The 14,946-nt window shown below is 48.9% G+C and overlaps 2 protein-coding genes across 2 annotated transcripts in view; both read right to left on the bottom strand.

The window, feature by feature from the left end:
* The window catches only part of ATP6V0D1 (ATPase H+ transporting V0 subunit d1), a 38,898-nt gene extending 26,405 nt beyond the window's left edge, over nucleotides 1–12,493 (bottom strand). Inside the window, exon 1 of the mRNA XM_055412551.2 lies at nucleotides 12,262–12,493. Coding sequence (XP_055268526.1) covers nucleotides 12,262–12,391 — 130 coding nt within the window. The 5' untranslated portion in view covers nucleotides 12,392–12,493. The remainder of the gene's footprint in view (nucleotides 1–12,261) is intronic.
* A 757-nt stretch (nucleotides 12,494–13,250) lies between these two features.
* AGRP (agouti related neuropeptide) lies at nucleotides 13,251–14,209 on the bottom strand. Its single transcript, XM_055411107.2, has 4 exons — nucleotides 14,119–14,209; nucleotides 13,872–14,004; nucleotides 13,622–13,713; nucleotides 13,251–13,433 (listed from the first exon to the last, which is right to left on the bottom strand). The coding sequence occupies exons 1-4, from the start codon at nucleotides 14,161–14,163 to the stop codon at nucleotides 13,251–13,253; spliced, it is 453 nt and encodes a 150-aa protein (XP_055267082.2). The 5' UTR covers nucleotides 14,164–14,209.
* Between the last annotated feature and the right edge of the window lie 737 nt (nucleotides 14,210–14,946).

Below are 14,946 nucleotides of genomic sequence, written 5' to 3'. Positions count from 1 at the left end.
ATGGAGACAAAAGGAGCCTGAATCTGCTCATGAGGGACTGGTCTGTTTTGCATCAGTGAAATAAGTGACCTTCTGAGGGTAAGAGTGAAGAGGGTACAGAGGAAGCCTGGGCATCTTCAGCCCTCTACGCTCTTGTCCTCCAGTTCCCCCAGACCCTCCCAAGGCTCCAAATCCCTTAATTTAGCTCTCTGCTCCCTGTCTCTAATGCCTAATAATATATCCTTTTTTAAAAAGTGCTTAATAACACAAAAGCAGAACAATCTACAACATGGTGCACTCCTCCCCCATACCTCACATCCTAGCCCCCTGCCAAAACCAATAAAGAGTGGTCTGTCATCCAATCACACAAATACCTACTGAGCATTCACGCTGGCTGGGCACTGTGCTGTCGAGAACTAACAACATGCAAGTGATTCGTTTCATTTTACCGATGAGCAAACCAGCTTCAAGGCATTAAATCACAATGGACAGCGTCACATGGTTGGCCAGAAAGGGAGCCACAGTCTCCTGCTGCCTGGCCTCACACACACAACTTAAGAAAGGTCCTTGTGACCCAGAAAGGCCCTAGGGTCCTAACCCTGAGCAGGCACAGGTGATTTACAAGAGAGACCATTACATCATGTGCTCACACCTGTTCATTCTTGATGTCAACCCTCCTAACAAGCTTCAGCGTGTCTGACAGCTGAGCCCAAAGCCCAAGAACAGCTACAAGTAGAAGATGTCTAGTGTGCTGGAGTCAACACCGCTGACCACGTGGGGCCAGGGACAAACCACTGGAGGCAGACCTGGGCCCTCAGAGACTGTGGCTTGGTCCCTTTCATTTAACCTCTAACGGCCCTAATTCGAGAGAAGCTCTGCTATGTTCAGTGTAGGCTGCAATGAAAGCAAGACTAATACATTTCAGAAGGGGGTTATGCAAGATGTTTAAAATCTGGATCTTTCCTTCTCTGCCATTCAGAAACCCTGGTTACCCTGGAAGTCTCATCTTCAAGGGTCCCGAATGGCTGACATTTGCCTGTGCTGAGGTCACTTCAAAAGGCCCTGAGGGTCAGACACTGGCTCCACCTCAGAAACCAGGCCCAAGAAATCAGTGAGAAAACTTGAGGGACAAGAGTGTTATCACCCACCAGAGCAAGTTCTGACATGAACTCCCAGGGCAGGGCTTCTGAAACCAGGGTTATCAGTTCTTGTGTGGACTGTCCTGACCATAAACAGCTTCCCAGATAAAATCAAGCTACAGTATACACCAGTGCAAGGTGTAATCAGTGAAGAGAAAACAAGAAGTGTATGAGGGGTTGGGGGAAGGCGACAAGGGGAAAAGAGAAAAATGGACAGGTGAGAGGTGAGCTGAATATGGACGGAGCTCTGGGGCTCTGTTCTGAGTGACATGAGGGCCTGGGCCTCATGCATCCCTTGGACTCTGAGTCTTCTGGTGTAAAGAGAAGAGAAGGGGCTTGATGGGGGTTCCCTAAGAGTCAGACCAGCCCTACAATGCTGTGAACAAAAATCTGGAAGAATGCCCTAGCGTCACCAGCAGGGGTCTCGGCTTGGATGGCTGAAGGGTTAAGTGCCTTCTCTTTGCTCACCTATATGTTTGAATTTCTCTTATTTTAGATACCTTCAGCGGATATTTTAAATGATAAAACATTTGTTCACTACAACACATCTGAACGATGGAAGAGTACTTAAAATTAAAGACTGGTGTATTTCCCCTCCCAGTCCCTCCAACCCTTCTCCACAGAGGCTGCCACTCCAGGGTGGTTGTCTACGCTTCCAAACACATTTCCATGTGCACATTACCTGGTATTCTACTAAAATGGGACTATATTACACACAACACTTTGCAACTTCTCACTTAACAAGATATTTCTAAATCAGTCTTCATGGAACACCTGAATAGCATTCCACTGTGAGCACAGACCATGGTTTAGTTAACCATTTCCCCATCAACAGCGATCCCTCTGGTTCTAACAGGCTGCAGTCAGTTACCTATAAGGCTGGTGTGGACGCCTCTGTACATGCCACCCTGTAGGTGGGTGTGCAGGGTCACACAGTGCCTACATGTGCAGTATTTAAACAAGGCAGTAAAAGCTTGTTCCCCAAGGATCTATATCAAGTTACCCTTCCACCAACTCCACTTTTGGAATTTAAAATATATATATATATGTTTAGGACTTCCCCGGCAGTCCAATGGTTGAGAACCCATGCTGGTATGATCATCACTGGTATAATCTAGGGTCAGCAGGAGAAACTGAGATTTCCACATGCCACGAGGCACAACCAAAAATAAATATGTAAAAATTATGTTTAGTTAAAAAGAAGATCAAAAAAGAAAAACAGAAGGGACTTCCGTGACAGTCCAGTGGTTGAGACTCTTGGCTTCCACTGTGGGGGGCACAGGTTCGATCCCTGGTCAAGGAACTAGGATCCCACTAGTCGCGTAGCAAGGCCAAAATTAATTAACTTTTTTTTTTTTTTAAGACACCTACATTAAAAAAAAAAAAGGAAGAAAAGAAAGAAACCACTCTACCCAGTCATGCAGGAAGGAGGCACAGCAGGGGTGTGAAGGGGAACCCCTGGGTGTGGCTCTCTGTGCTCTGCTCGCCAAATTAGGCCCCACGCCAGGTATGCTCCTCAGGGCAAGCTTGTGTCCCCTTGGCCTGCTGTGAAGGCTGCTTTCCAGCTTCCTGGCAGGACTTGTGGGCAGGACGAGGTTTCTAAGGGAGTTTGCCCTGGTGGCAGGGTAACAGATGGCGTGGGTCGAGCTGCCACCGGCCAGCATGCTGATGACTTCCAGACTGGACTCTTCAGTGCTGCTTCTCTGGAGCTCCAGATCCACACAGCCACCTCCCTCAGACACGCAGACTGAGTGCTTCTGAGACGGAGCACCTCCTCCACCACCTGTCCATGCCCCAGACCTTCTCCTCTCCTGCTGGGCTCCGTCTCAGAAGCAGTTCCAGCACCCACCCAGACATCTGAGGTAAAAATCCTGATCTCTAACCCCTCTCACCTCTATACCTAAAGCAAACTGGCCAGTCTTGCGGGTCTCACGCCCTAAGCTCGTCTCTGACCCAGTTCTTCTGCCCACGTGCCACTCCTGCCCCAGTTCAGCCCTATTCTCTCACCTGGAGAGCTAGGATAGCATATCCTCTAGCCTGGCTCCTCCTAAACCAAACCTCCAGAGCCCCACATCCCGTTTCTAATCACATCACACCACCAACCCTCACCCCCTTCATAGTCCTCCCCTCCTCCACGTACTGAGGGATCAATCCAAGCTGGCTCATGGCAGCAAGACCTCCCTCCTGCCCACCCCAGCCTCCATCCCTGCGCTGAGGCCTCATCCTCTTGCAGCAGCAGTCAGCTGGAGAGGAACAGTCTAGTCGCCACCACAGATCCGTGCCAGCTCATCAGTCATTGGCATGGGGGGAAGGGGCCTCTTCACACAGCAACACCACTGGCCAGGGCAGCTGGGACAACACAGGCCATCAAACACTGACGGGAAAACTTCAGGTGCATGTGGGGGGCCCTCACAACTCAAGAGACTTGATGTAGCTGTGGCTTTGGTCCATGTGCTAACCCTCTCCATGTGTACACCCTTCCCCGGAGGCCGCCCCCCTCCCCGCCCAGAGCTGCTCTCTTGTGCTTGTGGTCATCGGGTTGCCAGAACTGTGTCCTCTCTCCCTCTGGATCACATCTGGCTCTGAGGAGTTCTGGGCTGATCTAAGTTTGTCTTGCCGTCTAAGCCATGGTCACCCAATTTCATCAAACTAATATATTCTCCTCTGACAAACAAAATGGAACATACAAAATGTTTCCAGGCAAGAAAATAAACAGAAAGTCTTGAGCAAGACACTTCCCACACACTGACCCTGACCTAAGTGAAGGATCTCCCTCTTGCTATCTTTATTACAACTTTCATCCCTCCTAAGCCACATATCTTCCCAAGGCACCCGAGGCCTCCGATGAACCAGTCCAAGGCAACTATCCACCCTCAGCCCTGCGTACCCCTGACATGTGCTCTATTCTCTTCCTGGTTCCCTATTTCTCCTGATCTTCTAAGCGGTTTGATGTTTCTGAAATTGCAAGTACCTTCTTGCCACCTCCCCAACCTGGCTACTTTTTTGTGTGACAGTTTTACTGAGATACAGTTCATATGCCATACAATTTTCCCATTTAAAATGTACAAGTCAACAATTTACAACATTTTCATTGCCCCAAAAAGAAGCCCTGTAAGCTATTACTCCTCACATGCTCCCACTGTCCCAAAGTTTGCCTCATGCCTACTAGACATTCAGCACTATCTTTTTTAAAAGTCTCTACTGAATTTGTTATAATATTGCTTCTGTTGTTTCTGTTCTGTTGTTTTGGGCAATGAGCCATGTGGGATCTTAAGCTTCCCGACCAGGGATCAAACCCGCACCCCATGCACTGGAAGGTGAAGTCTTAACAACTGGACTGCCAGGGAAGTCCCTCAATTCTGGTTTGATCTCCACCAGTCTGTCCATTAGGTGCATGTGCCCCCCAGGCAAGGCCTGTGTGATATGTTTTCATTACCCACTCGAGGCCCAGCATGGCACCCGCCTCCCAGGAGTGAGGAGAAGGAATGACCATAGTGGGAGCAGCTGGCTTCCCTGATTGCTGACTCGGCACCAGGCCCTGTACTTACTCGCCACTAACTTCTCAGAGCGATTCTATTAATACTCTCATTGTGCAGCTGAGGATAAACCACTTGCCCAGGGTCACAAAGCCAGTAAGAGGCTGAGCTGAGATTCATCAGTGAGCTCCGCTCTGTCCATCCACTATCTCTGTCCATCCACTCTGGGCCTGGCCGTCAGTTTCCAGCCCCACTCTTCTCTGTTCTCATCAATGTCACGGACGACCCCTGAACAGCAAACCAAATGGAGAGCTGTCTGACTTTACTTCAATATCCAGGACACCTCTGTCAGTCACTACCCCTTTCTTTCCTACCCACCTCTCAGGGGATGCCTTTGGCCTTTCTGGCAGGACCATCTTTTGCCCCATTCTTGCTGAATGGAAGCTGTTCCTGGGGGGCGGGGTGTCTCACCATCTAGGGTGTCTACTCTTCTGACTCAATTCTCTCTTGGGGTCAGTGGCCACATTTCTACCCTGATTCCCCAAGCTCACACCTGAGCAGCAAAAATAGCCTCCACCTCTTCACTTAAATGGCTCACAGATCCCTCAATCCCATCTTCTTGCTCTTTCTCCAAACTGTTCCTTCCACATTCCTCTGTCATTTCACCTGCCACCTACATAGGTGCCTAAGCCAGGGTGGAGACATCAGCCTTGGCTCTTCATTCTTCCTCAGCCTCCTTACCCAACCCTCATATCCTATTAATTCCTCTCCCTATAAATTCCCCCACTATGCTCCTTGCCAACGTCTGAAGACATCTTCCCTGCCCAGGGTTACTTCTAAGACCCTGCAGACTGTTCTTCCCACCTCCAGTGTGGCCCCAACCTCTTGGAAACACACTTTTCAGACTGCAGGTACATTCTACAGTACAAAGCAAGTAGTCTTACCCTCCCATCTCCTGCATTCAGGACAAAGCCCTTCCTTCGGTTTTCGCAGTTCTTCAAAGTTAATCTCTTGGGACTTCCCTGGGGGCCAGTGGCTAAGACTCCACACTTCCACTGCAGGGGGTGTGGGTTCAGTCCCTTGTCAGGAAACTAAGATCCTGTACGCCACAAGGTATGGCCAAAAATTTTTAAAAAGCAGCAACAACAAAGATAAACTCTTTCCAGCCATATTCCTGGCCACATCACAATTAGTGCTGAATACCTAACTGTGCCACTAATAACTCATTAGTGCCATTCCTGGAGACACCATCTATATTTGCATCTGCAGTTTGATGGCCAAGACCAGCCCGGAGTCTCACTTTCCTCTTCCTATATAAGACTGCCTCTTGTGAAATAATGTTGAAATGCAGAAGAAAATGTTGTAATGAACAGAAGGCAAGTGACTCAGGACAGAGAGGGATAAAGTGCTCTGGAAGACAACCAGCAAATCAAGCATGTGAGCTCTTCAACCATGATCCTTGAGCTTCCAATTCACTGGCTGAGGAAAACCATCCTTGGGACCACCGAGCTCACATGGAGGCTGAGAAAATCACAGAGCTCCTCCTCCTGAATGTTAATATATTTCTTTACAACAGGAAGGAGATGCACTGAATGGTCCAAGTGTCAGGGACAGCACCCATTCCAAATTAGGAACTCACATCTGGTACCCATCAGCTGAGTTACAGCTGCATAATCCAGCAAGTCACACGCTTTTTCAGTATCTTCCAAGTTTCTGAGTAAGAGGAGAGCTAATTCATTGCAAAATCCTGGAAATAATGACCAACTCAGCAACAATGAGAAACCCCTGGACTCAGATTATGGTCCCTAAATATCTTTTTTCCTATAAAAAGAACCAGGCTGCCTAAGAGAAATGATGACTCTAGGTCTGGATCAAAAAATGTACAAGATAACATTAGAATATAACTGTCATCTTAGCAGTAAGGAAGATTACAGGGTTATGTCAAAAAACTTATACAATAGGCAGCATACTGTATCAGCTCCCATTGGCCAAAGGACAATTTGAGCATTGATAAAGTTAAAAGATTGAAGCACAACAAATATATTAAAAGCCTAAGTGCATTATGATACTAAACAAACAAAAAGAAGAGTAAACAAACCTCATCAGTCATCTTTGGAAGATGTTGGAAAACCAACTCATTATTTTGGAACCTAGTAAATAAGGGAAAGAATCAAGTATTTATCTTGCCTCTCCGATACAGATGGTATGTCAAGGTAATCAAGTACTAGATTCAAAGTACTAGAGGGCTCAAAGTACTAGAACTTTTCAGCTTTAGAAGGAATTCTGCTAGCAATTGCAGAAGGAAAGATAAAATTAAAATATCACCATTTTGCAACCCCTAATGAAATCACGGTTCTAGGCAATAAACATCAATGATTCCTTTGTCATAAAAAGAGAAACGGCTAAACAGAAACAACTCTTGATAGAAGCACAAACATTACCTGTTAAATACTGCTTTTAACAAATAACCAGATTCTAATTAAGTTTATTGATCTAACTATCAATTAACAAAGGAAACATTAAACTACACAGCAGAGATAAAACCAGCAAAACTGAGATGAAGGAAAATCTATAGGGAGGGGGGAGGGGGGTTCAGGATGGGGAACACATGTACAGCCACGGCTGATTCATGTCAATGTATGGCAAAAAACACTACATTACTGTAAAATAAATAGCCTCCAATTAATTTTAAAAAATGAAAATCCATAAATTAAATGATCCAGCTTCTTCAACAAATAAAAGGAAAAGTGAAAGAGAAAACCTATATACTAAAAGACTTGTGATAGCATCAATTGCTTGATTGATGGAACAAATTGTATTAAAAAATCATTTGAGACAGTCAGACAAATTTAAACCCTAAATGGATATTTGATAACACCCAAAGCTAATGTTTCTTTTAAAGGAGGAATAATAGGGTTGTGGTTATGTTAACAAAAAAAGTCAAGATCTTTTTTAGAAACACCAAAATATTTACAGCTGAAATGATACACTGTCTGGGATTGACTTCAAAATAATTGGAGTGGGGTGATAAATGCAGCTATTATCAACACAAGATTGATAAAGGTAACAAGACCTGAACAAGTTGTAACTAGTTGTCTATTACAGGTTCATTATACTATTCCCTCCAGTTTATATATGTTTAATGATTTCCATAATAAATGAAAGTGAATTATAAGTAGTTTTTAAAAGAAAAGGGGAGATTTTGGAGGGCATAGCCAGAGCCTCACTAATACTTGTATACCCAGCAGCCAGTCAAATTAATAGCAATGCTTTTAGGCTGAAACCAAGGTCAAAGCTGAGGGTTCAAGCTCAGAACTATGGTAATACCTGGAACACCTACTTAGCTCTTTTATTTGGCCCAGAAGCTTGCACAGAGTAAGCCTTCAGGAAGTGTGTTTTTGAATGAACAAATGAAGACTCGAACATCAAAATAGTACTACACATATTCCTCACGATCTGAAATATGTTCACTTAGTCACATACAGCCACCTCGAATTCAGCCAGCCTCTGCAGAAGGTGGTGCCCCAAGCCACCACTCTCTCTGCCCCGACATAAAGTGCTGAGGGGCCAGGGGCGTCCTCTCCTGGGCTCACCCCAAGTAAAAAAAAAAAAAAAAAATTATTTTATTCATTGGCTGCAACAGGTATTAGTTGCAGCATACAGGCTTCCATAGTTGTGGGGGCTTAACTGCTCCAAGGCACGTGGGATCTTAGATCCCTGATCAGGGATTGAACCCATGTCCCCTGCACTGCAAGGCAGATTCTTAACCACTGGACGACCAGGGAAGTCACTCACTCCAATTTTTTTAGACCAAGGATCTGAATTCCCAGATTTGTGCTCTCATCCCCCAAACCCCACCAACCAGGACTCTTTTTGGTCCCGCTGAAGGCCCAACTATTTCTCCCCAACATGCTGGTCTCTCTGCCTGAAATGCCCCCTCCCGGCACACCCCACCTCACACCCACCCCGGCTCTTGCTCAGCTGGCTCCTCATGGTTCACACTTCAGCTGGAAAATCCTTTTCTCAGCAGGGCCTTAACCAGCCCTCTTTAAAGAGAGTTCACCTGATTCTCTATCACTTCTCCACTGTCCTTTTCACAAGCATCACCCTTAATATTCCTTTGCTTTACCATAATAGTAACAGCAGTTAACACACTGAGTACTTACCATGTGCCAAGTTCCATGCCAAGTGTTTTACAGGGATTATCTTTTTTTTTATTTCCTAAACAGGTCTCTTTATTTATTTGGCCACACTGTGAGGCATGTGGGATCTTAGCTCCCCATCAGGGATCAAACCCATGCCCCCTGCATTGGAAAGCAGAGTCTTAACCACTGGGCTGCCAAGGAAATCCTTAAAAGAATTATTTGGTTTAGCCTTCACAATCGCTCCATCAGTAAATATATATGTGTATATATATAATTCTATTTATTATTATTACCCTTTTGCAAATGATGAAACTCAGGACAGAGCAGTTACATGGCCACAGAGCCATGAAGTAGTAAGCCCACACTGCTACCACTATGCTACCACCACTATGCTACACTGACTGCTTAATGTCTTTTCCTTGCCCCTTATAGTCTCCACCCTCAGACTATAAGGGAACAAGAGAACATTATTCAACAAAGTATCTCAAACCCTATCACAGTGCCTGGCATAAAACAGGTGCTCAGTAAGTATATGTGGAATGGATGAAAGCATTCAAAGTACTACTGTGTTAAAAGGAAAAATATAACACTATGTGATTTCTCTTTCTCTATCTCTGACCCACCTCCTCTTCCCCACAAGTCCCGAGGCACAGGACCCAGCTTCCAGAAGGTATTAAGCACATGCAGAAAGACTTAGACCTGGGAAGAGCTTTTGTGACCACCCAGCTCTGTCCCCTCAGTTTACCGAGAGGTAGGACTTTCTCCTACCTCTGAGACGAGACAAGCAAGGTGGACAGTGGAGGATACATGGACTTCAGAGGTCCTAAGAGACTGAGTTCTAGCAAAAGAGGTCAGTAGCAGATGCTCTGATGAAATGGAATGCAGGAAGGAGAGATAGGGTGTGGTGGAGGGAAAGAAGTACTTGCCCTACCTCGCAGAACAAACACCCTCTCACCACCCAATGCCCCGAGCCTTCTGGAAACTGTCCCATTTCTAAACATATTCTTTGGAAGCCTCATCTCCTCAGGATACACCTACAGATCTCACCAGGGACCACAGGCTTCCTTGGTTTCTCCTTCCCACCTTCCTCCCTGCTTTCTCCTTTTTCCCTGGAGATAAGGAGGCAAAAGCATCCAGCAACAAAGGGCTGGAGGCCAGGCCTCTGATGTGACCTTCAGAAGGCCTTCTTGTAGAGGACAAGAGGCATTTCTGGGCACTTCTTCCTGCCTCTGGTTATCTCTAGCCCCTGAAATTCCTGAGCATATCCAGCAGAGTCCCAAGAATCTCAAACTCTATGTTAAGTGATTTCCAGGAAAGCAGCACAGACATCACAAAAGCTGCAACTGGATGGAGGGGGCCAAAATTCTAGCCTAGCATGGCCACAAAGGGGTTCTAAGGTGGGAAGGTACAGGGTCTGGGCCTTAAAGAGTAAGAATCACTGGGCTTCACCAGGATAAGAAAGAAACAGAGGAAGTGGCTAACGCAAATAATACTGAAAGGAGCTAACATTTATCTATCTCAGTGCTTGGTGCTGAGCTAAGTGTTTTACACATAGTAACTTGTTGTTATCTAAGGATTTGGTGATACAGGCACTGTTAATGTGTCAGATGAAGGATCCAAGGCATAGAGGTGTTGAATAACTCGGTTAAATTAGGTGATTCAGTAATTGGTGGGGCTGGGATTCAGTCAGATTTGAATGCCCAAAGTCCACCAGAAAATGTGCACCAAAAGTTGGGAGTGGTTTACCTGAGGGAAAGGAACAAATGTGAGAGAGTGACGGAATCCCTGAATGTCACACTAAAGGACTGCAGGGTGATCCGCAAGGGGGACCACGTGTCAGCAGTGCTGTGGGAAGAATGGCCTAATGTGTTTATGGAGAATGATGAAAGATCTTCTGGGAACTCTGTGCCCCCAGAAACTCTACAGGGGTGGGACAGGAGGGCAGCAGCAGGAGTGAGGAAAGCCTAAAAAAGAAACAAATTTACCAAATGCCAGTTGGTAATCTGTGCTGTCCACATTCAGATTTAAGCAAATAAAGATGTTCCTCCAGTCCCAGTCAGTCCACAAAATTCCCATTAAATACCACCGTGTGCCAAGCCCTGCCCTGTGCAGCCTCCCTGTTTCTCCTCTGTCTGCCACAGTGAGGACAATGAGGTTGCTGGCAAGTTCCTACAGCCCAGCACAACCACTCTCATCAGGGAGGTGAAAGACATTTTTTGCATGTTGACGTTAAAACCATAATGCCCACAACTGTATTTGAACTTCATCACCGACTCTATGGACATGGGTTTGAGTGAACTCCGGGAGTTGGTGATGGATAGGGAGGCCTGGCGTGCTGTGATTCATGGGGTCGCAAAGAGTCGGACAGGACGGAGCGACTGAAGTTTTAAAAAAAATTTTTTTAAGTTTTAAAATTTTAAAGGATACATTTTCACATCACTGGCCTAGTTTGCAAGGTCCATAATAACTGTTTTTCTTTTAAATTGAGCTCACTTTTAACCTCAGTAAATTTATAATGAGAAAATTTTCTCCTGAAGGTGAATCATCCCGCCATCTTCCCTCTCCAGCTACCAACCAGAAGGCTAGCAGTACCTCTGTTCAAGGCATATCACCTGGAGATCAGGGATGGGAACTCACAGCCCAGCCACTGTGCCCTTCACTACCACCTAGGGGGCAGGGGTGGGAAGGGAGAGGAAGAAGAGAAAGCTGCACTCAGGGAAGTCGCTACTTGAGTAAATCTGATGCTGTCCCTCAGGGAGTCAACTCCACTTCGGAGCTGTGCGTCCTGAGAAGAAAGAGAAACTCCACTTCTCACCACTCCTGTGCTAAGCAACCCTATCGGAACACGCATCTTCATGGAGGGGGTGGGAATTATTATCAGATACAGGTGTATGAACTTGCAAACTTTGAGAGCTCTCCCAAACACTGCCTTCAGGAGTGAAGTGCCTTTAGGATCCTCAGCCAGTGGATCGGCGACGGAAGGAAAGTCTACCTAAGCTGGCCCAGCAATTCTCCCGAAAGGCTCACTCCGCAGGAAAACACAATGATCCCAAAGGCCTTGGTGTACGTGTTGGGAGGGAAAGCAGGGGACTTTTCCGATTAGCTTCCCTAAGCGCTACCAGGAGACTGTTCTCTCGCTACATTAGGGTAAAGAGACTTGCATGAGTACATCTCGCAGCAACTAACCACTCCCAAGAGGCTCTCTCTTCCAAACTACACGTCGGGCAAAACTGGGCCCCAAAAGAAGTGGCCCCAGCAGAGGCGAACCACTGCGGTTCTTAATTAAAGCTTCGTTTGCGTTTGGGCATTCACGGAGCCGCAACTGGAGGTACATTCATTCCCTTCCGGCGCACCCATCAGCCCCCGGATTCCCAGCAGGCCTTTCAGGCCCAGATCCGGCTCCCCGACCTCTCAGGCCCTTCGAACACCCCCAGATTCCCCTCCCAGACCTCAGGACCTTCAGGCCCGGCTCGATCTCCTTGCCGGCCTTTGGAGGCCCAGCAGCCCGGCCCCGCGGCTCACCCTCGAGCGTCTCGCACTGCACCAGGTTGAGGTAGTCCGCCTGGCTGAGCACGCCAGCCTTCAGGCCGCGCACCAGTCCCTCCAAGTAGCCATTGTCCACGTTGAAGTAAAGCTCCGGGAAGAACGACATGGCTGCGACGCGGCGGCTGGACCGAAGGGCCCGGACCGGCCGGCACGCAGCACAACTCTTAAGATCAGCTGACGCGGCGCCCGCAGCGGGCTGTCAAGCGCGTCAGGTGACGCGCAAGCGGCTCACGTGACTACGACGGGGCGGAGCTCCGCTTCCAGACGATTTCGGCGCAGAAGGCTTGCGCAGGTGTAGGCTGGAGCCTGCCCTCTGGCGCCTGCGCGTTGAGGGGAGGCGGGGGCGGCCCTCCTGCTCCCTGGAGGGACAGGCTTGGAATGTTCCAGGCCGGGCGCTGGGTGGCGCCCCTGAAGCGGGGGATTCGATTGGGCTTTCACTCTAAATTTCCTGAGTCTGGTACCGTGGGGGCCCCAGAAGTAAAGATGGGAGTGGGCGGCCCTTCTTATGCTTGGAAATATTCCAGACTGTTGAGCCATCCCTCTGAGAGGGACTGAGGTCCGGTGAGGGCCAGGCTTCGCTGTCACGCGTCGAGTCAGTCGCAAGCAGGCCCTGGAGCCTGAGACTTGTTAGCATGCTGGGAGGTACAACCCCTCTGCCGCCCTGTGCCCCCCTTCCCCGCATTTATCTTCAAAGATTCTCAAGAGCAGGAGCGCGGCCCTCCTCTGTTTCTCCCAGCAGTGCCTGGCGCTCTAAGAGCTCGCATGTAAGTGACGCGTGATGGGATAACGCAGGCCTTGGAGTAAGGGGTGTGTGTGTGTGTGGTGTCGTGGCTTAGAGGAACCTTCGCCCCTGCCGTGACCTACCCCCCAATCCGACGGCGGTCACGTTCGAAATAAAGCCATAACCAGGGGTTGGTCCCATCCTTTTATTGGTGGCCCCCAGCCCCGACCCTGACATCGACCAGCTAGGTGCGGCTGCAGGGGTTCGTGGTGGTACCCAGCTTGCGGCAGTAGCAGAAGGCGTTGAAGAAACGGCAATAACACGTGGCGCACGTGTCACAGCAGGGTACCTGGTGTCCCAGACAGGATTCGTTCAGCCTTACACAGCGACGTGGGGAGCGTGGCTTGCGTCCTTCCAGATCTAGCACCTGCAGGGTTTGCGGAACATGGGCCTCCAAAGGCAGGTTCAGGGACCTGCCCTGATCAAGTTAGGAGAGGAGTGGAGCGTGGGGAGGGACGGCCTGCAATGCTGCCCCAGGTGAGAGGGTCAAGTAGAGATAGAAATTGACGCCCCCATTTGAAGACTGTGGCCACACCCCTTGCCCTGAGCAGTTACCTCTGCTAAGGCCTTGGCCTCTGCCTCCTGCAGCAGCGCCTCTTCAGCCTGTTCTTCCGTTATCCTCTTCAGCGATGGCTGCAGGCTTAGGCCTGGGACAGGTAATGTGAGGGCAGAAACCCCCCATGCACAAGACACCCACCTCCCAGGCCTGGGATTGGGGAGAGGGAAAGAGGCTAATACAAGGCAGAACAACTTGTGACCAGAGGGTGTCCAGGCCCCACCCAGCCCCATCATTGCCCACACTGACCTTGCAGCTCTAGGAGTAAGGCTTCATCAGGCCTTCCAATCTCCTCCAGGGGAGCAGAGCCCATTTGGGCCCCCTGCATGGTGGGCATTGCCAGCAGCAACGCACAGCTCAGCAGTACTGTGGTCAGCATGGCCTAGCTCAGCGGGAAAACCCACCACTTAGTCCCTCTTCATCCCTGGAGCACCCTCTAGGTGCCCTATCCCAGACCTCTAGAGAGTAGGAGTCTCAACCCAGTCTGAGGACTTACCTCTGCTTGCTGGATCCTCGCCCCAGGAGTCGCTGACCATTCCATGTCCCCGGCTTATATGACAGGATCTAATGAAGGGCCCACACGTGACTGCTTCCTGCAGCCAGGATATGAGAGGCCCTGCCTAGAAGCGGGGAGCACAATTCAGGCCTCTCTCACTGGAACCAGGGCTCTACAAGGGGGGTGCCCATCTCCAATTTGGAGTGAGGTCTCCAGGAGCTCATCACAATTTGGGAACAAGATAGGGTGCCCAGGGCCCCCAAATTTCTGCAGGACAGGGACTTGGGGGATGGGTAGGCTGGAGTCATTAGCAGTAACAAGGCAGGCAGCCCTGAACGCTTAATTTAATTTGTGGCCCCGGAGATGGTCATTCAACCCTACGTATTGCATGTTTCCTTTGCTTCCAGGAACTTGGGTCAAGGGCGTTGAAAGGGGGGTGATGGGCCAGTGGCAAAAGCTAGGTGGGGTTGGGGTGCAGACCCAGACCCTGGGTTTTGGAGAGGAGTAAGGAGGGGAAAAGACCACTTAGCCAAAAGCAGGCCCTCTACCTCCCTCTCTGGATCTCTCTCTGCTCCCCCTTCTTCCCCCAGGCTTCTGCAAGATCCCACCCCTGCTCCTACCCCCACACCATTTTCTGCCTGCGGTTCCTGGAAACCAAGGTGACTGAACGGACTGTTCCTGCCCCAGGTGGGCGAGCAGCTTCAAAGTAAAAAGCTTTCAGACCGCCTGCTTCATTAGTGCTAATGGCTGCTCCTTTCTGCCCTGTGTTGTCAGACTTTTGCCCACGCCTGGTTGCATCAGCATGAGGCGAGTGTGAGGACTGCCCTT

The sequence above is a fragment of the Moschus berezovskii genome, chromosome 22, assembly GCF_049115385.1.
Source record: "Moschus berezovskii isolate FMDL1 chromosome 22, NW_MosBer_1.0, whole genome shotgun sequence".
Taxonomy (NCBI): Eukaryota; Metazoa; Chordata; class Mammalia; order Artiodactyla; family Moschidae; genus Moschus; species Moschus berezovskii.
The sequence above is the reverse complement of the archived record's forward strand: the minus strand, read 5'-3'. Positions and strand labels throughout refer to the sequence as shown.

Bases quoted from the DNA above. Each gene is read 5' to 3' on its own strand.
- AGRP (XM_055411107.2), bottom strand. From the start codon at position 14,163: ATGGAATGGTCAGCGACTCCTGGGGCGAGGATCCAGCAAGCAGAG. The intron at 14,005-14,118 runs GTAAGTCCTCAG...CCGCTGAGCTAG, and splicing joins CGAGGATCCAGCAAGCAGAG to GCCATGCTGACCACAGTACT. The intron at 13,714-13,871 runs GTCAGTGTGGGC...TACCTGTCCCAG, and splicing joins CTTACTCCTAGAGCTGCAAG to GCCTAAGCCTGCAGCCATCG.